The sequence below is a fragment of the Diospyros lotus genome, chromosome 9 (assembly GCF_014633365.1).
Source record: "Diospyros lotus cultivar Yz01 chromosome 9, ASM1463336v1, whole genome shotgun sequence".
Taxonomy (NCBI): Eukaryota; Viridiplantae; Streptophyta; class Magnoliopsida; order Ericales; family Ebenaceae; genus Diospyros; species Diospyros lotus.
In genome coordinates, this window is record NC_068346.1 from 23,643,121 (window position 1) to 23,669,052 (window position 25,932).

Sequence of the window (25,932 nt, forward strand, 5' to 3'; positions counted from 1 at the left end):
TCAATAAAAATTCGTTCGAGTTCATTCATGAAGATAAACGAGACAAATTTGAACCTAACTTTGAAGTTCGATTTGTAAACGAGCTGAGCTTGAGCTCAATAAAGTTCGGCTCATTAGCTCGCGAGTTGGCTCGAATAAAGACTCATGAGATGGCTCGATTATAGGCTCATGAACTGTCTCGAATAGAGACTCGCAAGCTAACTCGTTTATAGGCTCATGAGCACCTTGTTAGTTGATATTGGTAAAAATTATTAATTTTTATATATAAGATAACATCAAAGAGATTCTTCCACATGAAACAAAACAAAATATGTGATTCTTGAAAGCTTTTGATGTGTTGGTATTTTATAGGTTGATATATGTGATTTGATAGATAATTATGATTACTAATTAATATTACAATTTCAAATTATAGGTTGATATTTGGTGCAACTAATTTAAAGTTGAATTGAAAATATCTTTGTTGTGCTATAATTTTGATTATCTTTGTATTTTGAAAATAAGTAGACAAGTAATTTGATTATTTTTTTGTATGATAAATGATATTATATTTATTGTAATTTGTGAAATTATTATTACTAAATTATCATGTTGATATTATATTTGTTAATTATCAGATTGAGTTCATTTAGATATATTTGTTGATTATTAGATTAATATTTATTTTTATTGTACATAAATTTATTAAGTTTTTTTAAATAAAACTTTGATAAATTCCAGTCTGAGCCCAAGCTCAAGTTGGGGCTCGCTGAGCCTGAGCTCAAGCTCGAGCTCGAGCTATGCTAATTGCACTCAAGCTTGAGCCTGTGTTAAATTTGTCGAGCTGAGCCGAACTAAACGAAGCTCAGCTCAGCTCATTTACACCCCTAGTCAAGGACACTAAGAGAAAAGGAGGTTCAATGCTAGCTAAAACACTCACGATGTGGTCTTCTTCGTGTTGGCAAAGGTACACCTTACAAAGAAAGCACTTCTACAACGTAAAAAATTCTTCATACGGGTGTATATCTCACTCTTTCGTGTTTTGAGTAAAATCAGCCTCCCCTCACTCCTAAACTAGGGAGCTCGATATTCTTCATATATCATCATGACAAAAAGTTGTAAGCACGCTATACGGGACAATTGTGTTGCACACACAATGATTCCTATGTGAATTAAAGGTGCTAGGTACCCCTATCTGCATTTTACATGTATACAACAAAAGCATGAGCATTCAATCAGAGCAATTGCCAACTTTTTTGAAACAACTTTGCCGCTCTTAAGGTACTCTTCTCTTTGACTTTTAGTTAAAGATAAGAGTGAGAAGCCATTATTATAACATGTCCTCTGAGAATGAATTCTCCCTGGAAGAGGAGTCCTCCCAAATAACACTGCATCTTTGATTCGGAAGGGCATCGCACCCCCGCACGTGCGTGTCACGTGTCTCAATTACTGACTCACAATTGTTATATTTAAGTAACAACAATAATATATCACAATTTTCCCAAGTAAGTGTGTTCAAAAACAAGAAGCGCTAGGACGTCAAATAATCCAGTTCTAAAATATACTCACATTGGGGATCAATTCAATCCAAACATCCTGCATATTGTGCCATGTAGAAGTAGTTACAATTATTTACACATTATCAATGGAGGCCTGACTTCTGACTTCTTTCGAAGAAACAGCAACACGTTAAAGCATCTTTGTGCAAAGAGACACCAAGGAGTCATTAAGAATTTTACAGGGAGGGTTCAAAAAGCAAGGAAACCATCTTCAGAGAGCCTTCATAACAAGTTTGCTGGTTTTATGAACCCCTGTAGTAGCAAGTTTTATTGTCGCTCGAGGCCTTAACAATCTGGAAACGAAACCAATCCAAAAAATATCACCAAAACTGAGAAAGGTTAAGTTACTGCTACACAAAAAGTACTAAATTCTCACTTCGTCTGTTATGTGTCAGCATTTAGTTCGTTTAATTTCAGTTTATTAACTTAGATATTTTCAATTGTATAGCGGGTTGGAAGGAGTTAGTGGGCATGAACTATTTAACGCCTTTCTAACTATAGTTCATAACATCGTCACAGATACTAAATAGTTCATGCCCACTAACTAAATGCTGACAATAGCTGGAAAATCTTTCTACTATAGTTCATAACATCGTCACAGATAGTAAATAGTTCGTGCCCACTAACTAAATGCTGACAATAGCTGGAAAATCTTTCTACTATAGTTCATAACATCATCACAGATACTAAATAGTTCATGCCCACTAACTCCTGCTAACCCACTAACTCCACTGACTACTGCTAACCACTATACAATCGAAAATATCTAAGTTAATAAACTGAAATTAAACAAACTAAATGCTGACACAACATCGTCACAGATACATAAAGTCAAAAAAGAAAACAGAAATTGCAGTTGTCGAACTAGGCATCTGTGAACAACATTATTAGAGTTCAGATTTCATTTCAGTTCCCAGAACAGTTTAGAGCACTGTGACAATCAAATACCAGAAAATTTTCAAAGATCCCCCAGAAACTCATTACAGCTCAAGCTATATAATTGCAGATTGGAACCTCTTCCTTTTTCTTTTCTTTTTTTCTCCAAAATAAGGAATACGGCGCTTTAACCTTTATGCACATGGAAGTTTTTCATTTTCACCATAAGCCCTTCCAAATGAAATTTGGTGTACGTCAATATTCTAAAGTCAGTTACTTATTTTCTGGATACTTCTTTTTGTCTGTTTCCTTTCCAGTTTTGCGGGAGGGGTGGGGCAAGGATTTCCTTTCATGCATTTTTTCCTCATAAAGCAGGGAGCCTCATACACTGAGGACACCCACCCTTTTCTTTTGGGTATGTGTCCGTTTTATCTGAATGGCATGCTAAGGCTCCTATGCAGGGCAAGGGGTTCTTTAACTATGCGAGCTCAAAACCACCATTTAGACAAAGAACATTATGCAGTCATTGCAAGTTCATCATCTCATAAAGGACTCCATTTAAAAACCACTTAATAAAGTTAGTCAGACTCTGAGTAAAACATTACGCTTAGGCCGCAAGCCTATATCTGAAGAATATTGCATAACCAAAACTGTTGCTAGTTCTTAAGATAACAAGCTGAAGTGCCACCGCCTTCAAAATCCAAGATTCTAAAAGAAAATAATTTCAAAAAAAGTGAAGCTTATATCTGGGGGTCTGTATGGGACATCATCTGGCCTTCAAGACTATAGGGAAATTAAGAGACAAACCACAGAGAAAAATAACAAGAACTTACGCTGCCATAGCAAGTCCACAGGTAGACAGGGTATAAAACATCATCCCGAGGTGCCAAACGTGTACCATCTTCTCTAACTTGTTCGCACCACTCAATGCTTTTGTCAGAGCTACAAATTCACATTCATTTATTAATCACCACTAGCTTCAGGTTTCAAAATTATGCACAGTTTATTGATCAAAACTCAAAGCCAGGTAAGCAATTTATCATCCAATTATGAAAAATAAAAGGAATGTTGGAAGTTAATGAAAATAATGTACGTCCATGCCTTCATTGATCCGAGAGATACACTATATATACAAACAATCTCCTAAAATACAGGAATAGATTACAACAACATATTGTACTAGGACTTCCTTATCTGGTTTTTGGAGCAGCATTATCCTTCCTTTCCTTTATCTTCTTAGTTAGAACTCTTCTAATCTTTCCCATCTTAATCTCATCTTCTTATCTCCTTATCTTACCCGTTTACAGCTTGAAATTATTTCTCCTTTTTCCTTTTTCTCCAACAAATTAAAATATGATGAAAAGCTAAAATTCACAGCTAAGCTCCAAAAAGAGAGCACAGAAGATAAATTGAAAGACCTTGAAAAGGATCAAAGGCCTTTGAGATGAGCTCGCAGCCCCAAAATTTCAACAGAGGAAAAAATGATATATTATCAATAACTGAGCCATGAAAGCACTTAATGATGCAGGACAGAGAAGAAAATGCAGAAAAAGGTAGAAAAAGAAAGAGCAGCGAAACCAGAGAGAATATATAGAAGAAATCAGGTCCTTCAAACTAATTGAATCACAAAATCTATTACAAATTTTCAGACTCCTAATCTCAAAAACCAGATAATTTAAAATCTAAAATAATAAAGAATTCCTAACCTATGTCAATCTCCTCTTGCTCGACAAAACTGAACCTCAAGTTTTGTAGATAGTTTTTGCTGGCATCAGCCAAAAATGTGAGTAAATGGTCACGACAGGCAGTCTACACCTTATATTAGCACCAAATCCACAAAGAGGGGAAAAATGGCAGCATTGTCATATGGAGATTTACACTCTTGTACAACTCCAATACATCTGAATCAAACTGTTGCAATTTCCCTCTAGTAATCCACATGCAGTCTAAATGTGGGGGATCCACCCAATGGACAAGGAAAATCTTTCCATCCCTAGTGAAAAGAATATGCTCAAAAATTCAATTTTATCTTTGCATGCATAACAAAGGAACAATTGTACAAGAACGTTGGGCTCTGGATCAAGGTCAATCAATGGGTTAACAGAAGGATATCTGGAAAAGCAAAAAGGATATATGCAACAAGGTTCACAAAATATGCAAGGGCTAAAGTCAAAGTCAAATTATATATCAATAACATATACAGATTATGATACAACCCAGTTTAAAATTTTAAAATGAGCAGCATTATGAGGTTCCAACTTGAAAATAGATTCCGAAGGAAACCGCTCTAATCTAAGTTGAATCATAATATTATTCCTACTATTAAGTTTAACATGACTCCTATATAAAGTGTTACTTGTTTCAAATTTTTTATTTAGCTCAACACACTCAGTGTCATAGATTTTTAAGGAAGGGTAGCTCCTAGAACAAAATCTATAACATGCTAATATCATGCAAAAGGGGCAAGTGATCAGGGGGACTAAGAAAACGTCAGGATTCCCCAAGTACTTGACAGGCTTCTTCATGGTCGTGTTTTCATGTTGCACAAATTGGTTTAACATGACCATATTAATGAAAATATCTTCATTCACCACCATCTTACAAAACTTTTCTATATAACAATAATGTTGGAACTTTATTTCATCATTCCCTACCCAGAGAGTTGCATTAAAAAGGGCATAGGATATAAAATTTTTCCAAATTGTTCTTTCACATGGATTTGTATTGTCAATGTAACTTTTACAAGCCAATTGACTTTATGAGTGCCTACAATCAAGCCTAATGTAAGGTGCAATTAATGATGATATTGTAACGGTTGGAATCCACATAGCAACATATTGTCCAGTTCAAGTCGCAACCAATTCCTGGTTTTGTCGCTCTGGAATTTAATTCCAAAACGCGCGTCACTATGTAGAACACTTTCCGCACTTATATGCCTAGTTCCCCCCCTTTGCATAACTGATGTGGGATTCGCCTAAAGTGCCTACACGCACCCCCCCCCCCCTTAGGGACTCAACGTCTTCGTTGAGGTTTGCCCCACCACCACGCTCAGAGGCTCGGGGGTGGGTTTTGATACCATTCTGTAACGGTCGAGGTCCACATAGCAACATATTGTCCGGTTCAGGTCGCAACCAATCCCCAGTTTTGTCACTCTGAGATTTAATCTCAAAATGCGCGTTTTGGGATTAAATCCCAGAGCGATAAAATCGAGAATTGATTTCAACCTGAACCGGACAATACGTTGCTATATGGACCCTGGCCGTTACAGATATGACGACTCTTCAAGGATTATTATTTGAGAATCTTTATGAACTTCCTTAACCGCTATAGGAAGCACAAGAGACTCTTACTAGTGTTGTATCACATGTGATACATATCGCACAATTAAGATTGATACTTATCATTCCTGATATGTACCAAAGAACGAATCGGATCTTGTCTTGAATCACAACTTGAATTGCTTGTATCTTATGATATGAGACATTCTAGGTGAATAGCACAATTCAAGCAATTCAAAACATGTGTAGAGGAGTAGTGAGCTTCATAGAGCTTGTTGCGAGAATAGGGAGTAAAAGGGACCTTCGCTTCATTAGAAATTGGAATCATCCTTCTTCCTTTGTCAAGTCACTTTGTCCATTCTTTCTTCTCCTGCGGAGACCTAAGAAAGTCATTGACATATGCAATTTGGTTGCAACAGACCTAGATGGATCTACACAACCCAAATGTGAAGTGACTCAATTTTTTTTTATTTTTTTTTTTCTGGTTTCATTTTTTTCTTAACCTAATGCAAACAGTCCTATTGGGCTTTTAGGGTTAAAAAATTTAGGTCAAATAAGGTCTATTTGCCATACATGATATCAATATTGTTAAACTTGGGGTAAAATTATCATTGTGTATTTTCATATTATTGTGTCCAAGAAAGTAAGTCCAAGCCCAAGATAGACCCATGAGAAGGAAGCCCAAGGAGGGAAGCCCGGGAGACCTTCCCGACAAAATAGTCCCTGGGAAACGCTCCTAAAGGCCACTCTCGAGTATGCTTAGGAGACCCTCCCCGGGGCCTTCGTGAGACCCTTCGAGGGGCCTCTCCCAAGTATCTTTGGGTGACCCTCCCGATGGCCTCTACTGGGTCTAAGAATACATCAACTCACCTTTGATATCTCTGCCTGGAAATCAAGAATAGATAATCCCAAAAGATATGAATACTCTTCCACCTATTAACTTCAATCTCTATAAATAAGGAGTGATTCCTCCGATCAAGTATGACTAAAACACTACTCAAACCATACTTCTCTTGATCTTATATACTCTTCTGCAAAGACTGACTAAAGCATCAAAGGGCTCGCAAGGGAGACACCTTGCACCTCTGAACGTCTTTTGTTTTACAGGTCTCCCGAAAACTAGAAGCTCAAGACAAACACACACTAACAATTACAAATATTGTTGTATCTTGGCAACAACACAAGTTATAGGTATAAACATCCTTTAGATCATATATTTTAAGCTTTTTATGTAATTTTATTTTCTATGATACTTTTAAAACTATTTTGTATTGAAAATATTTTTATTATTTTCAAAAGTAGAGATGCGATTTTTTAAATACCATCTTCTAGATAATTAAAGTTTATAACTAACAAATAAACTTGATGCCAAGCCAAAAATAAATAAAAAAAATTGCTAATAACTACAATATGATATTAACATAATTTTTTATTTTTTATCATAATTTTAATTATTATATATTTAATTATTTATGTAATAAAATAAAGTTGGGGACAAGTTCAATCCGACCATTAACTCTTGATTCTCTCCCCCTTTTGGTTTGATTCTTGGCCAATTGTTTAAAACATTGTTAGAAATTGAAATATTTGTAAAAAAAAAAAAGAAAAGAAAAATGGTGGAGCAAAAATTCCACACAATAAAGGAACTATGAAGATGTAATTAGAGGAACTCATTAAGAGCATTCAGTCACTAGCAAAATGAAAGAGAACTCAAACAATCGTTTTGGCCTTTGAGCTTTTCTTCTCTTTCATTACATGGCCTTTGTTGACTCATTGTTACAGAAATGTAACTCTCTCTCCCACATCAAATAACTCCAAGCCCATCTACTAGTCATTGGCCTTTTTTTATTCATCTTCTATTTTGGTTTAGGGCAAGCTAAATTGAAGATGGCACCTCAAGATATGGCCAAGTCTACTGAGAAAGATTAGAATTGCCATGGAAGGCTTACCAAAATGCTAAGCCAAATTGTTGGCTTGATTTTGACATAGCTTTGATGATGAGTTTCACTACACAAAACTTTAAATAAGCGTTGTTTAAATGAATGTTTTAGTCTTCAAGATTCTAAATTCAATCTACTATGAATAACTCTTGAAAATGTTCTAAAATTGTCTTTTAAGTCTTGAGGATTTGAAAATATAATCAAGTTCTAAAATGGAAGAAATATCAAGTAATCATTGAGTCCATTGTTGACTTGATTTTAATGATGTGTGGATGGTCTTAGACTTTAAGATTTTGATCTTAAACAATTCTTGAATTCTTGAAAATGGTTTTTGAAATTGTCTTTTAAATAAAATCCCGTGGATCCTGAAAATATTAAAGTTTTTAAACAACGAAAGAAGTAGCTTGAATATGGAAACAAATCAGTTAAACATTGAATCCAGTGAAAAACTGTCGACTGATTTACTAAACTGTCGACTTCTTTGAAACCGTCAACTAGTCCTTGAAACAGGTTGACCGATTTAGTGCAGATATTTTGAATCAATGTTTCAGGTTTAAACTGTTGATCAATCTTTACAAACTGTCGACTGATTTTTTAAACAATCGACCGTATGAAATTCATGCTTTCAGTTGTTTGCTGTTGACCGTTTCTGTAAATGTTAATGTCGAAAGTTTCATCAAAATGTCAATTGGTTTTAACAAACTGTCAACTGCATTCTAAAACGGCCAACCATTTCTATTGAAAAATTTACTAACAGCTAGTTTCTGAAGTCTGAAATTTGCAAATTTGACATCCAATGGCAATATTAAATGAAGAGAGGTAAAAGGCTATATATACTTAGACATTTGAAGCTCAATGGTGAAGAGAGATGAAGAGATTGAAGAAAAGATTGTGTTGAAACTTTCAGTTTTAAAAATTCTCACTGTTCATTGAGCTTTCACTGCTTACACTGATTTTCTCTCTTTCACAAGGCTCGATTCATTCTTTGTAAATTCTATTTTCAGCCTTTTTGTTGTTGAAATTTAAGAGAGAGTTCTGTTTTTGAGAGTTGCATCTCTCATTGCTTTAAACCTTGTATTTTGTTGATTCCTAGTGGGTGTGCTAGAAGGCTAGCAGAATAGCTAACAGTTGTACAGGGGTTTGCAGTCTTGTTTTGATTTAGTGAATTTGAAAATCTCTAGTGGAGAGGTAGAGTAGTAGATGTGGACTTGGGATAGCCGAACCACTCTAAGATCTTTTTGTCTCCTTTGTTTTTATATTTTCTCAAAGCTTTTCATTGCATTGCACTTTAATTACAAATTTTCCAGCATCATTAGTATTCACTGTTTTTCAAAGACCATTCTTCAAAACTGAATTTTTTAAGCACCCAATTCACTCCCCCCCCCCCCCCCCCCCCCCCCCTCCCTCTCTTCCGTTGGGTGGTGCAAAGGTGATCTAAGACAAATAGGAAGTGCACAAGGACGTCTAGCAACTTGAAGACCAGCCAACATACTTTAAGCAAGAAGACAAAGACAAGGGAGTTCCAGTTTAGGTGGGGGAGTGTCATGCTCTGCTATTTTGGATGCAGGTAGCACAAATGAGTGAAGGTTTAGAAGCTCTTAGAAGATTTCTCTAGTTCTTTGTAGAGTAGTCTAGGCTTGTCTTGGATGGCTCTGGAAGGCTGTAGAGTGTTTTAGGCTTGTCTTGGATAGCTTAGAAAACTTCGAGGGGTTTTGGAAAGTTCTAATGCCTCTAGGCATGGTTCTAAATTGAGATAAATATTGTGAATCAAAAGACTTGATTCTTGAATCATGATTCCTATTGTATCTTACCAGAAGATACAATAACAATTTGATAAATAGCTTACTGAAGATAATCTATGTAGAAAAATATGGCAAAAATTCTCATTGAACTGTAGATACATATATACACATAGGATGCCTACCTAACTAGAAACAAATCTCCTAATTGGGTAATCTCTTATTTACAGTAACATAGATATAATCACATCCTAATTACAGTTTTTAAATCTACAGAATATTGACCAATCATACATATAATTAAAGCTTTGATTCATGACACTCCCTCTCAAACTAGTGAATAGACATTGTCCATTCCTAACTTGGCTATAAACTTGTGAAAGACCTGACTATTGAGTCATTTGGTTAGAACATCAGCTAGCAGTGATTCACTTGGGATATAAGGTGCGCAGATAAGACGTGGTCTAATTTCTCTTTAATAAAATGTTGATCCACCTCAATGTGTTTTGTCCGGTAATGCTACACAAGATTGTGTGCAATGTTGATGATAGACTTATTGTCACAATAGAGCTTAATAAGGCCATCCCACTTGAGTCTTAGATCTTCCAGAAGAACCTTTATCCATAACAATTCACATATCCCATGTGCCATTGCCAGGATTATGCACTTGACCTTGCCACGACAGATTGCTTCTTACTCCCGTGGTAGACCTTCTATCAACCACTAAGCTTGTATTATTTGCATTGGTGCAGGCCTCTAGGAAATATTTCAAATTCTCTAATTCCTTGATCTCAAACTCCTCAGCCAAACATCTACCCAAGTTTTGCCTCTCATTTTCATCATTTCCTGTCACTGTAATGTTATCAACATAAACAATAAGAGCTGTGACTAAACCAAAACCTGAGTGCTTTATGAATAGGATGTGGTCCCCTTGGCTCGATTTGTAACCCATGGCCTGCATTACTTTGAAAAATCTCCTGAACCAAGCTCTAGGTGACTTTTTTAGGCCATATAGTGCCTTCTTGAGTCTACAAACCTTAGTCCCAAGTCTATTTCTTTTGAACCCTGGGAGTATGTCCATGTAAATTTCCTCCTCAAGGTCTCCGTGCAAGAAAGCATTCTTCACATTGAACTGTAGTAAATGCCAATCAAAGTTAGCTGGTAGGGATAAGAGAATTCTCACCGTGTTCATCTTGGCTACCGGAGCAAAGGTTTCTTTGTAGTTTATTCCATATGTTTGGGTGTAACCTTTAGCTACCAACCTAACTTTGTATTGTTCAAGTGTCTCATTTGCTTTATACTTGATTGTGAAGACCCATTTGCACCCAACATGTTTCTTCCCTTTTGGTAAATCCACAATCTTCCATGTATTATTCAGTGTTATTAAAGGTGCGCCTTGATACCAGGCACAAGCCTGACGCCTAGAAACAAATCAGGCGGGCGAGATCTGCCCAGGCACGCCTGGGCGCACCCAGGCCCTCAGGCACAACCTTGGGCTTAGGCGTACCAAGGCTGGGCCTGGTTTGTTTTAGTTTAATTTTAGTATTACTTTTCAGATTTTAAGAAAATACTAAATTGAAATGGATTTCTTGCTATATTTTAATCAAATCTAATCCTAATTCAAATTATACATAAATAAAAGAAATCAAGATATTCTGAAAAACTGAAACAAAGAGACTTAAGATACAAGAAATCCCCAAAAGTCAAGTCTGCAGAGTTGTCACGTCCAATAGCTCTCCTCTCCCTTCTTGGCTATTCTCGGCTATCCTCTCCCTCGGACGGCAGTCACGGCACAGCTCCAAGACAACCAGGACTCCTCTCCCTTCTCGTCTCTCCTCTCCCTCTTCAAACGGATGGCTGCAACGGCACAACCCTCCCTTCTCGCTCAGCTCTCCTCTCCCTATTCAAATAGATAGCACAACCACCCTTCTCGACTCTCCTCTCCCTCTTCAAACGGAAAACACCCTTCTCGGCTCTCCTCGCCCTCTTCAGCTATAGCAATTTTTTGATTGCTAGAAGCCTAGAATAGGGTGAGTATGAGTGAAAAAACCGGGAGGAAAAAGTTACATGGTCAGTGGTTTTGGAGTCAATAATCCGTAAGTCTTTAAAGAATGTATCGGAGGCATTTAAAGCATGGGAATTTGAAGGTTTACTTGAGTATAGTAATGAGCAGGTACTTGAAGATGAGGGTTTGTCAAGAGTACTGAGGGTTTGTCAAGAGTACTTAGGAAGTATCGCAACCTTTCAATCTCCTCCTTGTGGAATTCCTTTGGTTCGTGGGACTATTCTTCTCCTTGTGGGGTTGCCATATTGACTTTCCCTTGGCTCCAATGCTACTGTTGTCCACCTTTATTTCCCCATTTTTTGCTCGGCGGCTTGCCATGTAGCTTCCAACACATCTCCCTAGTATGCCATGGTTTCTTGCATAAAGTACACCACATATTCTCGCAATTGCTATCACCCGTGGATTTGAGACTTGCTTTTCCATACTCTCCAACCAATTGGTCCTTCTTAAACCCACAACTATCTCCATTTTCCACCATTGTTGAGGCCTCAACTAGTTTTGGGTCCAACATGACACCTTGCCTGCTTTCCTTAGCTACTATAATCGAAATCACTTCATTAAGTGAAGATAAGTCATCTTTGCCTAGGATTTGAACCCTCACCTGATCATACTCCACGTTGAGGCCTACAAGAAAATCGTAGGAGCGATCTTTGTCTATGAAAGCTTTCAAGGTGGTTGCATCATCACTTTTCTTCATTTCAATTACTCGGTAATGATCCATCTCTTGCCAGAGTCCCTTTAGGAAATTGGCATCCTTGGTGACAGTTTTGTTTCCTTGCTTCGCTCCAACTATTTTGGTCTTCAATTCATAGATCTGGATTGTATCTTTAACCTTTAAGTAGGTTTGTTGGATAGACTCCCAAACCTCCTTTGTTGTTGATAGAAACATGCAGGCGTCACTAGTTTCGAGTGCCATCGAACTCCACAGCTATGCAATGATCATGGAATCTTCTTCATCCCATGTCGCATAGGCTGGATCTTCCTTCCTTGGTCCAGTCCCTATAATATGACTAATCTTCCCTTTCCCTTTCAAAATGGTTTGAATCAACTAGGACCATTTAAGATAATTTCTCCCATCCAATCGATAGGTAGCATTGACAGCTAAAGCAACAAAGGTGCCAATGTTTCTCTTGTATCATGGGAACTATCTTCATCAATGGTGGCCGACATCTCTGGTTAATGGTAAGGGTTAAGAAAAGAATGAGGCTAAGAAAAGAATGATAAATAAGGTACTATCGCAGCAATGAAGGCTGCTAGTGATGGTTGTAGTAGCAAGTAAGGCTGGGCAACAATGAAGGTTGCCGGTGGTAGGCTATCAGTAGTAACAGAAGGGCAGTCAGCGATGAAGGCTCGAAAAAGAGAGTCCTAGGGTTTCTTAGGCTCTGATACCATGTGGAAAAATATGGCAAATATTCTCATTGAACTGGTAGATACATATATACACATAGGATGTCTACCAAACTATGGAAACAAAACTCCTAATTGGGTAATCTCCTATTTATAGTAACATAGATATGATCACATCCTAATTACAGCTTTTAAATCTACAGAATATTGACCAATCACACATATAATTAAAGCCTTGATTCATGACAATCTGAAAGATGTTTATACCTATAACATAAAGAAAATACTTAAAATAGTAATTTTAACCCAAGTTTAACAATATCGATATCATGTATGGCACTAAAATATGCTACCAAGCATTCCAAAATTAATCATAAGTCTTACATAAATCATAAACTCAAAAATCATGTTGAAGTCTTAAAATATGAGAAATGATTATAAGATTAATGTCACAATTACCAGTACTATCATCATTGTATCCTGCATATGTTTTTAGGTTTTGACCCAAAAGACCCTACTTGACCTGAACCTTAACCCTTAAAGCCAAATATAACTGTTCACATCAGGTTAAGGAAAAAAAAAATGAAGAAAACTAAGTCATTCCACATTCAGGTTGTGCAGATACGATCAAATCTGTAACAACCCTACTGCAAAATTCCACTGCTTTTGGCCATGTTTTGAATTGCCTAAATCAAGTCTGAGTCACTCTTTGGTTCATGTTGCTAGGGATAAGTATCAAACCGAATCATAAGATACGTGTCACATATCATGCAACACTAACAACACTGCTCCCTAGGTTCTAGATTGTTCTATTATAAATAATATCTTTGGATAGTTGGTAAGCATTTATGTATAATATTCTAGAATCAAATCTTAGCTATGGACTAAAGCTTATCTCCACTATTCATTGTGAGGTGGAGGATCTTATATAGGAGAGTCCTCATTTGTGTTTTCTGTCATGGAAATAATTGAATGTGGTATAGAAAGGATCCTAGAAAGCTTTTTTCACAAGAGTGTATTTTTCTCTATAGAAGTGGTGTGCCTTCCATTCTCAAGCTTGTCTTGCAAGCGTGCACGCGGGGTAGACTGACTTAACACCACCAGGTGGGTGTTGCTCACTAAGTGCTGGTCACATGGTTGCTGGGGTGGGTCCAAGGCCATGACACCTATCACTTGTTAGCTGCCAATGTATCAGTTAATGTACTAGATTGGGTAACATGACTGCAATGCAAATATATGCAACGTACCCCAACTAAATATGATGAGATCAATTAGTAGTCAATGCAAGAGATCTTTATTTTAAAAATTTATCAAATCCAACAAAAGACACGAAATGAATCAATGATACTGACTTTAAGCTAACAAGCAGGCCAAATGCTAGGCATTGTTAACCACTAACTAATGAAGCTCAAAATTTAAAAGGAAGATAATGTCAACATTGTAGGGTTAGTGGATGTATGTGGCTAATAATGATTGAAAATTATACGTGAAAATGGAAATGCATAGATAAATCGTGGAAACAGCCAACAAATGTTAAAAGAAAAAACATAGCATACAAAAATAAATCAACAACAGTACAATACATTACATCAACAAACAAAGATTTAACCGCTGAGGAAGGAAAGAACACAACTACTTTTTGTAATAAAAAATTGCGCTGTTAATTAGCCTGGTTGTTGGCTATGATTTTTTTATTTCTTATTTCTTTCTTCTTTTTTTTGTGGATGAAGCAAAATGGATCGGTTTAAGTTATAGGCTATGAATCTGGATAAGGTCATGGGATACAGGTTCCCAGTCAAAAGAAAATAGAGGTAAACTGTGACTGAAGAGAAAAAAGGATAACACGATCAAGTCAAGGTCTTGGCCGGGCTTCATTAGTTTCTAAACAGATAAGTCAACAAAGAGAAATGATGAAACAATAAGCTAAAGGGGGATGGGAAGGCTCAGAAAAGGAGTTGGTTGGGCGCTCATGATATTGTAATATAAAAACGATTGTAAAACTTGTAATAAAACCCTTCATTTCTTAAAAGAAACATCATGTATATTTTCTAAACGAAGATGAATTTACAAATCTAACCACATGCCTTCATCTGCAAGGTGTGTGAAAAAAAGTCAACAAAGAGAAAGGACAAATCAAGCAACCAAAACGACATAGGAAGGCTCAGTTGGAGTTTTTTTCTTATTTTTTATTTTTCGCTAAGCAGAGAAGGAGTTGGGCACTTGGTTGAGTGCTTAGAAGATTGTGATAAGAAAAACAACTATTGTACTTGGCCTTAAAAAAAAAAAAAAAACTGCCATGATACTTCTAACAAAACACTTCATTTCTTAAAAGGATCATAAATCATTTCTAATTGAGGATGAATTTAAGAATCTAACCACATGCCTTGATTTGCAAGAATAAACCTAGACACATCGCAGACCAAGTTCTACTCCCCTCAGCATTTTGAAATTCAACATGAAAAACTTTTCCTTATAGTTCAAGGAAATCATAATTTACAGAATGGAATCAGTCCATGGGATGACGATACATAAGAAAATAGCCTAATACCACTTAAATTCTACCACATAATCTATTAAAAGTCCCAACAAACTAAAATACATCTTCATACAACAAAAAATTCCTACTATTCAAAAGTTTCTACACAACAACAACAACATATCCAGCATTTATCCCACTATGTGGGGTCGGCTACATGAATTCTAGACTTCCATATATTTCTGTCTTTTGTCATATCTTTATTTAGACTCATACACTTCATATCAAACTTTAATATCTCTCCCAAAGTCTTCTTGGGTCTGTCTCTACCTCTTTTTTTGACTAATTGTTCAATTTCATCAACTCTTCTCACAAGAGCGTCTCTTGATCTCCTTTTCACATGACCAAACCATCTTAATCTATTATCTCTCATTTTCTCCTCGATTGGCACTACTTCTACCTTATTACGAATAACCTCATTTCTAAGATGGCCGCACATCCATCTTAGAAACTACTCAAAAGTTTCTAAATAAATAAAATTTTAACACTACTATATATAAATTTCTAAACTAAATTTCTATAAGTCCATCAAGCATGATCTGGAAAAAGACCAGCGAACCTCATCCTAATGCTCTCCTAGAAGAGGAAATGAGTTGAGAACACCTATCAACTGGGAAAAGAGTTAGGAAAGACCCTTTCAATGTTGGATCTCCACAAATCATGCTTCATGAACACATCCACATGGCTTTGGATGCCTCTCCACAAGTATTGTCATTAGAGATCTGACCACCTACAGAATCCATTACCTAAAAAATTTTCTTCTCATAAGTGATTAAAGATAAATTTCTCAATTCTTTGACATTGATCAGTTTATTTTCCTATCTAAGGAAATCTTTCTCTATTCTTCTCTTTCATACAAGAAATTTACTTCATTCAGGAAGAGATTACACTTTTCTAGAACAAGGATTCAAAGCTAGGAAACAATTCAAAGTAGAATGCTGTTCCAATGGCATTTAGTCAGTTGTTAATAGATAACAATTCAAGAAACTCGAAGAATTTTAAAGACAAACGCTAGATAAAGGAGTAACATTATCAGAATACCTGGTCCATAATCTCTATGCAGAATTTCGACTACACAAAATGAACAAAAAATAAATCAAATCTATAAAAGGGCTCCTACATTGAGAAGACATTTATATTCTGTGAATAAAATAATGTGTATATTCCAAAATGTATAATACAAGAGAATATATATATATAAGTATTTTAAATTAATTACACTAATACCCCCTGCTTATCTTATTTAACACTCCCCCTCAAGCTGGAGCATATATATTGAGCACGCCCAGTTTGGTACAAATGTAATTCACACGAAAACCTCTAAGTGACTTGGTGAGGAAATCAACCAACTGATCATTGGAACCCACATATGTTATAACTACATCCCCAAAGAGCACATTTTCTCTAACAAAGTGGCAATCAATTTCAATGTGCTTAGTTCTCTCATGAAAAGCAGGATTAAAAGCAATATGCATTGCAACCTAATTGTCACAAATCAATTGCATAGACTTGACTTGAGTAACTCCTAACTCCTCAATTAATTGTTTCAGCCACATTAGCTCACATGTTGTTACAGCTATTGCCATATATTTAGCTTTTGCACTAGACCAGGCGACAACAATTTATTTCTTACTTTTCCAAGAGACTAAGTTTCCACCAACAAATACATAGTATCTAGATGTGAATCGCCTGTCACTAGGCGATCCTTCCCAATTAGCATCCGTATATCCCACAATCTGACTGTGTTCATGATTCTGATACAATACACCTCGATTGGGAGCAGCCTTAATATACCCAAAAAATACGAATCACTGCATCCCAATAACTGTCACAAGGTGAATCCAAAAACTGATTTACCACACGCACAACAAATGAAATATCAGGACGTGTGACTCTGAGGTAATTAAGCTTCCCAACTAGTTGATGGTAGCGTCCAGTGTCAAAAAGAGCCTCCCTGTCCCAGTAACAATCTAATATCCGAATCCATAGGGGTATCTGTTGGCTTACATCCAAGCAACCCTGTCTCCTCTAACATATACAAGGTATATTTTCTTTGAGAAATATAGATGTCTCACTTTGACCGACCTACCTCAATACCTAAAAAATATTTCAAGAGACCCAAATCCTTAGTCTGAAACTGTTGGTACTAACATCATCATCCCCTGTAAGTATTATATCATCAACATATACCACTATGTCACGGCTTGTGACTCGGATAGGCTAGCTGGTTTAGAGTTAATCAGCGATAGTAGTAGTAAGCTGAGTAGAGAGAAGGAAAGAACGAGATAGTGAGGGAGAGTAGATGAATATAGAGGGAAAGAAAGAAATCTGAAGTTGATTGATAATCTCGTTGTTTGGATCCAAAGGTCTAAGAAGGATATATAGGCCTCGACAACCCGAGGATTCCTTCCCTAGACGGTTATAACAACCTATTTTGTCCTATTCATGCCCTTTACACATGGGCTACTTTTGGAATATTCTCTCTAACAAACTAATACAGCTGGAATTTAAAACAAATAGCAGAATCTAAAGAAAGCAATAACAGAATGCAATGAAAGGAAATTAGGAAGAGTATTGCCCGTGTGTGACACACTAGAAGAATGTGGTGGCCAAAATAAAAGCGATAAAAAACAAAATGATCAGCTCCACTATGAGTTAACCCAAACTCAAGAACAGCTAAACTGAATCAACCAAACCAAGCTTGAGGAGATTGTTTTAGACCATATAAGGATTTTTGAATGCGACACACTAGCCTAGACTCCCCCTGAGCAACAAAGCGACGCGATGCTGGCAGAAGAAGGCATGGCAGACGAAAGACGAGCAGCCGCAAAAGACTGACGAATGCGCAGGAAGACCAGCGAACGCGCAAGGAGACCAATGATGATGACAGATGAACGGCAGCAGCAGACGAAGCGGCGACTGAGATTAGGGTTAGGGCTTTGATACCATGTGAATAAAATAATGTGTATATTCCAAAATGTATAATACAAGAGAATATATATATACAATTATTTTGAGTTATCTACACTAATACCCCTTACTTATCTTATTTAACATATTCTTTTGCACCAAATGTTCCAAATGGGTAAAGACAATCAAACCACCAAGATATAGTCATCAGCTTTCCCAACCTGCTGCTCTGTCTACCATGAATGAGAGCTGCTGGCAGCTTAATTTCTCATCTCCTAGTGGTTTAAGTTAGGTAGTTAATTGACACAAGTTATATTCAGACCTCTATTAAGCAACTAAGCATATGCAATATATTGGGTTAGATGTATGTGCCACCACATGTTTGACTTCATATAATTGTAGATCTACTTCATCTTTGGGTTTCAACTTATCAGAGATCCCTAGTCAACAAATTCATCAGGGCTACACCATCATCGTCATGCAGCTGCATCTACTTATACCTTCCTTCACCTAATTTTTTGCCATTTCTGCATGTTATTTCCCTCCTCCATACCTTTTTAGGGGGATTCTTTTTTGCACCTGCCAACAATTCTGTTTTGCCCTAATAACCAAAAATCTTGCTTATTTTCTCCCAAAAACAAGAAAAAACTAATGTACCATCACAATACAGATGAGCTATGACCCATTGAGGATGTTAAAAACTGAACCATCAAAATTTTTATACTATGACAATATGATCAAAATATTCAAGAGAAGAAGAAAATCAGAAAATGTCAAACAACGAAAAAGTTTTGCATGATAATTATAATACTGATAGCTTATGCTTCTATCATGTCAAATCATCTAATTCAAGGTTTATGAAAAAAGAGCTGTACAAAGAAAAAAGCACCAGTAACATTAAAGTTTTTGATGTTTTGCAAGCATTACATTGTCATACCACAGTATAATGAAAAGGATTCAGTCATTGAAATCAACAATGAGTATGTGATACACACTTGAGTGGGTGCAGTGAGTGCTGCTGATGAAGAAGAGGCTGTTGCTATTCAAAGAAAGGAACTAACAATTACTAAGGGAAGGAGCTCAGGCAGAATGAGTTTCAGCTAGACACCTTGACTAAAGAGAGATGGGGGTTTAAGATGAAATCAAGGAGATCAAGAGATCAGAGGAGCTCATTCATGATCTGTGATTGAGCCAAAGTTGCAGAGAGTTCACTTTCATAGCGTAGCTGGCCATCAGTTAGTTTAACTGCTAGTTGTTAGTTTGTAGTTAGTAGTTAGTAGTCAGTAGTTGAGAATATTGTGCCCACATTGGTTCTGGTAGTAGCTAAAGGAGGTAGTTCAGCTGTACTCCACTAGAATGTAAAAATTGCATAAAAGGGGAAATCCTGTTGTAAATGAGGATTATGGAGTGAAATATCCCATTTTCAATTCTCTTTCATCATCTGAACCTCTTGTCATCCTCTGTTACTTTTATCTCCTGTTCTTCTTTTCTTGGTAGTTGCTCACTGACTCTTAGCAGTGAGGATTAGATTGCTAACTAAGAGCTATCAGTATTGCATGTATTTCAATAGAAGAGATGAATGAACTGCAGAGCACAAGCAAAACTTTATAAACCTAATACAAATGAGGTTATTCCAAGATGGTACATACTCCAACAAGAATCATAAAACTAGACAATCGAAACAAATAATTCAGAAGCTAGCTTACATTTCTGCAACTCCTCAGGTTTCAAACTCTGCAAGTCCAAGGAACAAAAATAATATCAGATATTTCACTTTTCATTGAACAAATCAAACAAGAGTAAAACATATGGTTTTCACATACCAGAGCATTACGGTTTAAGAGAATACATCTAGCCATAAAGTTGGCGATCCCATCAACAACATCTTCTTCAGTAATAACAACATAATTTTCATTATCAATTTCACTATCTTCTTCCAAATTAGCTGAAATCATTTCGTTGGTGACCAAAACCCACCCACTTTGTTCTTCAAGACCAACATTACTTAGTTCAGCTGACTGTACAACTGCTCCACATACAAAAACCAAAACAAGTGATCAATATTAATAAGTTGAACAAGGAAGATTTCAAAATGGTACTAATACAATAAATGATTTAGAAGGTTGGGGGAGAGAGACAAACAAGAAGGTGAGGATTCATCAAAAGGAAATTTTGAGCCAGTTCCATCAAGAGATCCACGATGAAGGGATTCAAGCTGAGCCAAAAACTTTTCAGAATCCACAGTAGTCACAAGACGAGCATGCAGCTGCAGGTGGAAAAGAAAACAGGTAATGGACTTTTGATCCTTTTCAATATAAAAACAGTCACATGTTGAAAGCATGACCTCACAGATTTATTTAAAGACCTCTTTTAATAAATTTTGGAAGGGGATGGTGGAAGGTAGCACCAATTGGATGTGAATGTGGTGCAAGTGATGCAGGCAACTGTTGAAGTTAAGTAAGAGACTGCAGCAGAGTGTTTCTTTCAGATTATAAAATACATAAAAAAAGAAAAATTATTATTACAAATGTTTCAATTTTACAACTACAGCACTAAGTGTGGTAGGCATCCATGTTTGATTCTAAGAATAAATCAAATCTCAATTTGGGATCCCAAAAAGTTTTCAATGCACATCTCCCTTCCACTCCCTACTGTAACAGATCTCCCTCAAAATATGAGGGGAAGAAAACCATGGACTCTTACCTTTTACATTTCTAAGATAAACTCATCCACTAAAGAATTTACAGAATACAATCCCAATTTTATAAGATCATGATCTCTTTCAATGTATAAGTAACAAATCATCCCCAATCCCACGGACTTAAATTTGGAGCTCGATCCCACTAACTATTAGCTCTGCATCCAAAATCTTTAAAGGCATTCTAAGAATTAGAAACCATCTTGGCTAGGATTTCCTTCAAGCACAAAGGAACCACCCGGGGCCAACAACACATACACCCTCCTAAAAAGCATCAACCAGTAGTCTTTATTGCTGCCCAATCTCCCTTCTGGGAATAGGAGTAACAAAAGTCTTTCCCAAAAAACATCACTGACAGTAAGGCACAAAACATACCATAATCTCATCCTAGATGCATCCCTACGGTATTAGAAATGAGAGGAATACTATCCGAGTGTATTTTCTAAAATATCAGAAGCATACTTTGTCACAACCTCTTCCTCAAGTAAAAGCCTTCCCAACCTAAAGCTGTCCTTTGAATTGGAGCTAAAGAACAATTGAACCACATTACGCCTTCAATTTGAAGAATCAAGCTCCTCATAAAAGCCAGAAGTGCCAGATTTAATCTCCTCGCCACTATTTCAAAGCCTATCACCAATACTGGGCTTGCCAAAAAGATTATTCTTCTCTGGGCGTTTTCCATCTTATGAAAAAGATGAGCATTCCTAGCTCCCTATTTAAGCTACAACCCTCTCATTTCCTATCTACCCAGTCCTCCCGGCGACCAAAAACTAGTGGAATTATTGAAGCAATTGGAAATTGCAACACACTAAAGTTCATTTGCATCTGCACCTATTGTTCTTTCAAGATTTTTTACTTATCGGTCTTCCAATTTCCATTATCTTATAAAACAAATAAATGACACACACAAATATATAAATCGAATTGAAGCATAGACCAAAAATTCGAAGAAATTCAACTACGGGAACAAAATTAGTGGGCAATTTGCGCACATCGGGAGGGCAGTCTCGGAGCAAACGGGGAGATCCGGAGATTTTCTGAAAAAGTTTGAGGTTCTCTTCAAGAGAGTTCCTCAGACGGCGATTCTCGGACCTGAGAGACTCCAGTTCTTCAGACGATGTCGTACAATTATGCTCTTCCACCGCCGCCTTGTGCTCGCGGTGGTGATGGCAATGCTCAGCCGCGGCGAAAGCGACGTCAGCCACCTCCAAAACCACCTTCGCCACCTCAATTGGACCGTGAACCCCCATCTCTCCCTCTCCACATATACGCGGATAATAGATGTCTAGCGATGCAAAGCTTAGCCCTAATTGGAGTAATTGGGAAGAAACAGATGGCGGTAGAACGATTGCTTGCGTATTTCGGCTTTGTCTTCGATGGCGACCGGTTTGTTTTTGAAGAAGACCGTGTTTGGCAAAGCCGAAATAATTAGGAGACCATCGCTCATAATGCAAACCATTCGTAGTCGGAGTTGAGTTTATCTAATTTTACCGCGGTTATAATTAAAAATTCTCATTCTATCACCATTTTAAAAAGTATGTAAGTAGTGATTCTTTCTCAACGCTTCCCACGATGTGCTGGAGATAAAGAAGAATGTCTAGACGATAGAATCTCTTATGGACAAAAGTGAACCATTTTCCCTTGAAATGGGCTTATTTAACAATTGCTTCTATCGAAAATGATTGATTTTTTATTTTTTTAGATTAACGCATCATCACGAGCGTCACTCACTATTTGGCCCCATAATATCAGCAGGAGTTGTAAATCAGAGGACTTAATAACTAGTTTAATCCCTAGCCCCGCTACAAACGTGAAGGTGATAAGCGATTGGTTTATACCTACATGATATTATATTGTTTAAGGGAGTCCCATTTTCTTTTTCGTTTCATTCATATATCCTAAAGTCATTATACATGTTTTCACAAACGATCTTTCTTAAAACCCAAGGCATCTCAAACTAATTTCCAACATCTATCATTGATTTATGGTATGCATAACATTCCCCTTGAGCTTTTATTTTGAATTTTTGCCTATGTATTTTTGCATATTTATATGTACATTGTAGTGTGACCTTTTTTTTTGCCTGAGTTACTTTTATTAATTATTTTTTTTGGCATTTTATTGTCGATCTCCAAAGCCACTTGAGTCCATGCAACTTTTGTTTTGCTAGTGATATGCTACTATACAAAAATAAAAATATTTAATTAACAATAAAATAGTTGGGTTAGCCCAAAAGCCTACAATAAGAGGCCATCTTTAGCCCAAATAATTTTTTATGTACATAGGGGGGTCCCACGCAATCCAACATTTACAAAACCCTTAGAAAGTCTCACATAAAATATAGATTCCTTTGTGCAAAAGGATAAATATCTTAATTCTAATAAGATATTAGAATATTGGGATAAACATTATCTATTAGAAATTTCAAACAAAGCAGGTTTAGGATTATCCCAATTTTCTCTATAAATAAACAGACCCTTGTTTTAGAAAAAGTATGTTTCTGATACTGGTGAAAACTTTACTCTACAATTTTTAGCATTCTTAGTGTTTGACTTAAATATCGAAGTGTTCGCGTGGAAACTTTTTTATGCTTTATGATTGTTTTCTCTCTTATAATCTGTCACGGTCAGGGGCAAGGGCGCCTGCTAATCGAAGGGTAATGTAGTAATAATGGGTAATGGGTATAGGCGGCTAGCGCTGGGAAATATGTAGAAGCTGGTAGTTAGCTGATTATAATTCAAATGTTGGCGCCTTCTTGAGGAGGGTATATAAGCCAGCTTATGGCCCTTTAGCAGCTATCTGATAATACAAATTGAATCACATTTTCCTCACTCATCTCTCTCTCGATTCTTTCTCTTTCTCTATCTTTCTCCTTCTAATTTCTCTACCTTCGGGTTCTCATTCGCACGCAATTCTATCGGAATTGCAGAAGAAGCCCTTGCCAGATCTAAGATCTGACATAATCTTGGGTAACATCAGGTCTCAAGATAAAGGTCTCGAGACAAAGGCCTTAGGATGACATCAGGTCTCAATATGAAAATATCATAGTGACATCAGGTCTCAGGATGAAGGTATTATGACAACATTAGGTCTTGGGACGAAGGTCTCATGACAACATCAAGTCTCAGGACGAAGGTCTTAGGATGACATTAGATCTTGGGATGAAGGTCTCGAGTCAACAACAATCTCGGGAGGCTTGATAACGACGTTTCCACCCTCATAAAATTTATTGTTGTGTTTAAGCAACAACAATTGGCATCGTTTGTCAAAATATCCAAAAATGCTAAGAATGTTACAATAGTTCTCGCACAGTCTCAAGCTATAGGCAACAAGCACAACGAGAAGGGTCTTGACGTCGACAACCCTCCTAACCCGAGACTAAAAAAATATCATTCCGACCGAAATTCTAGAAGCCGACAATTCCTCAAACTATCCCACTCAAAAAGTACAAAACACTTAAGCGACGCCATGAAAAAAGTACTAATGCCTTCTAAGATATGGCCAAGTTCTGCCAAGCCGCCTTGCCACATACTGCATTACCCCCATAATGTAAAACTACATATCTCAGCCTCTGGAAAAAGAAGTCCTGGCCTTAAGAAATCTCAATGAGGTTAACATAGGTCCATGAGAGGTGGTATTCCCAAAGCTCCGCAAAGAGAGAATCAAGCAAAGAGTTTCCAAAAGAATTATACTAAGAACTAATTTGAGAGATTGCCCCCATGAAAGTCCCATATACTATCTAAACCAACAGTGGGGAGTGCCAGCCCAAAATAAGAGAGTTCTCATCCTTCATGGCGAAAAATATCACAAAATAGTCAAAAGTACAGCCCCAAGAGTAGCTTCTAAGCATCAACCAAATCAATCCAATCTTATTGCCAGGGATAATAAGGATATGAAAATGATAGTGGAGCAAGTCTTAGAACAAAAGAAATTAGTGGCCGCAAAAAGAACATTCAGATGGAATGAAAATGTCTTTCACCCCAAAAATCATGGAAAAATTACTCCCTTCAAAATTGAAGATGCCCCAAGTCAATCCCTACCCTAGTAAGACATACCTTTATGACCATATATAGAACTATGAGTCTATTATGATGCTCCATAGTTGGGAATATACTATTATGTTTCGAATATTCTCATTAACTTTGATTGACCACACTTGAATTTGGTACAACAACCTCAGTGATGGATCTATCTTCTCCTTCAAAACAATTGCAAAAAAAGTTCATAAAAGCTTTTATCATAATTTTTCAATACAAAAAAGATTTTTGTTTTTATTGATGATATACTAATATACTCACCAAGTGAGAAGGCTCACCGGGAGCATTTAAGGATAACTTTGTCCATGTTAAGGGACCACAAGTTTGTATGCTAAGTTTAGTAAGTGTGATTTCTAGTTAAAGGAAGTAGTTTTCTTGGGTCACATTAAGTTTCGACGCAAGGAATATCTATGGATCCTACCAAGGTTGACGCGATGAAGGAATGGTTGCGACCTACTACCATCACAAAGATAAAGAGTTTTCTTGGGTTAGCAAGGTATTATCGTAAGTTTGTTGAAAGATTTTCCAATACCATTGCTCCTATAACTCAACTAACCCGGAAAAGGGTTAAGTTTGTTTGGAATGACCCTTGTGAAAGAATATAATACCCCATATTTTCATGAAATTGCCACGTATTTTAAGTGAGTTTAAAATACCGAAAAATATGCTTGAAATGGCAACAAGTGACCGAATCAGTCGTAGGGAGTACCCTAGAGCTTAGATACCTAAGGTTAAAGGCATATTTTTGACGAGCGTCTCGAGGCGAGATTTATGACGCTGAAAGAAATCAAATCAGAAATGGTTTTCGGTTAAGCAAAGTTGTAGCCTAAAAAGACCAAATGATGGTAAATGGCTTCCGAAAAATCGTATATATTGAGTAATTTTGAGTTATTAATTTTGAAATTTTAAGTATCTCAATAAATTTGATGTTTGAGGGTGTAATTGTAATTAAAAAATTATCCGAACGA

The 25,932-nt window shown here is 36.7% G+C and overlaps 1 protein-coding gene across 1 annotated transcript; it reads right to left on the bottom strand.

Moving 5' to 3' along the window:
• Positions 1 to 1,518: 1,518 nt before the first annotated feature.
• LOC127810216 (uncharacterized) lies at positions 1,519 to 22,336 on the bottom strand. The gene is made up of 6 exons (XM_052349556.1): positions 21,920 to 22,336; positions 20,372 to 20,495; positions 20,053 to 20,255; positions 19,936 to 19,963; positions 3,248 to 3,356; positions 1,519 to 1,831 (listed from the first exon to the last, which is right to left on the bottom strand). Exons 1-6 carry the CDS (start codon positions 22,175 to 22,177, stop codon positions 1,750 to 1,752), a joined length of 804 nt encoding a protein of 267 aa, XP_052205516.1. The 5' UTR covers positions 22,178 to 22,336; the 3' UTR covers positions 1,519 to 1,749.
• Between the last annotated feature and the right edge of the window lie 3,596 nt (positions 22,337 to 25,932).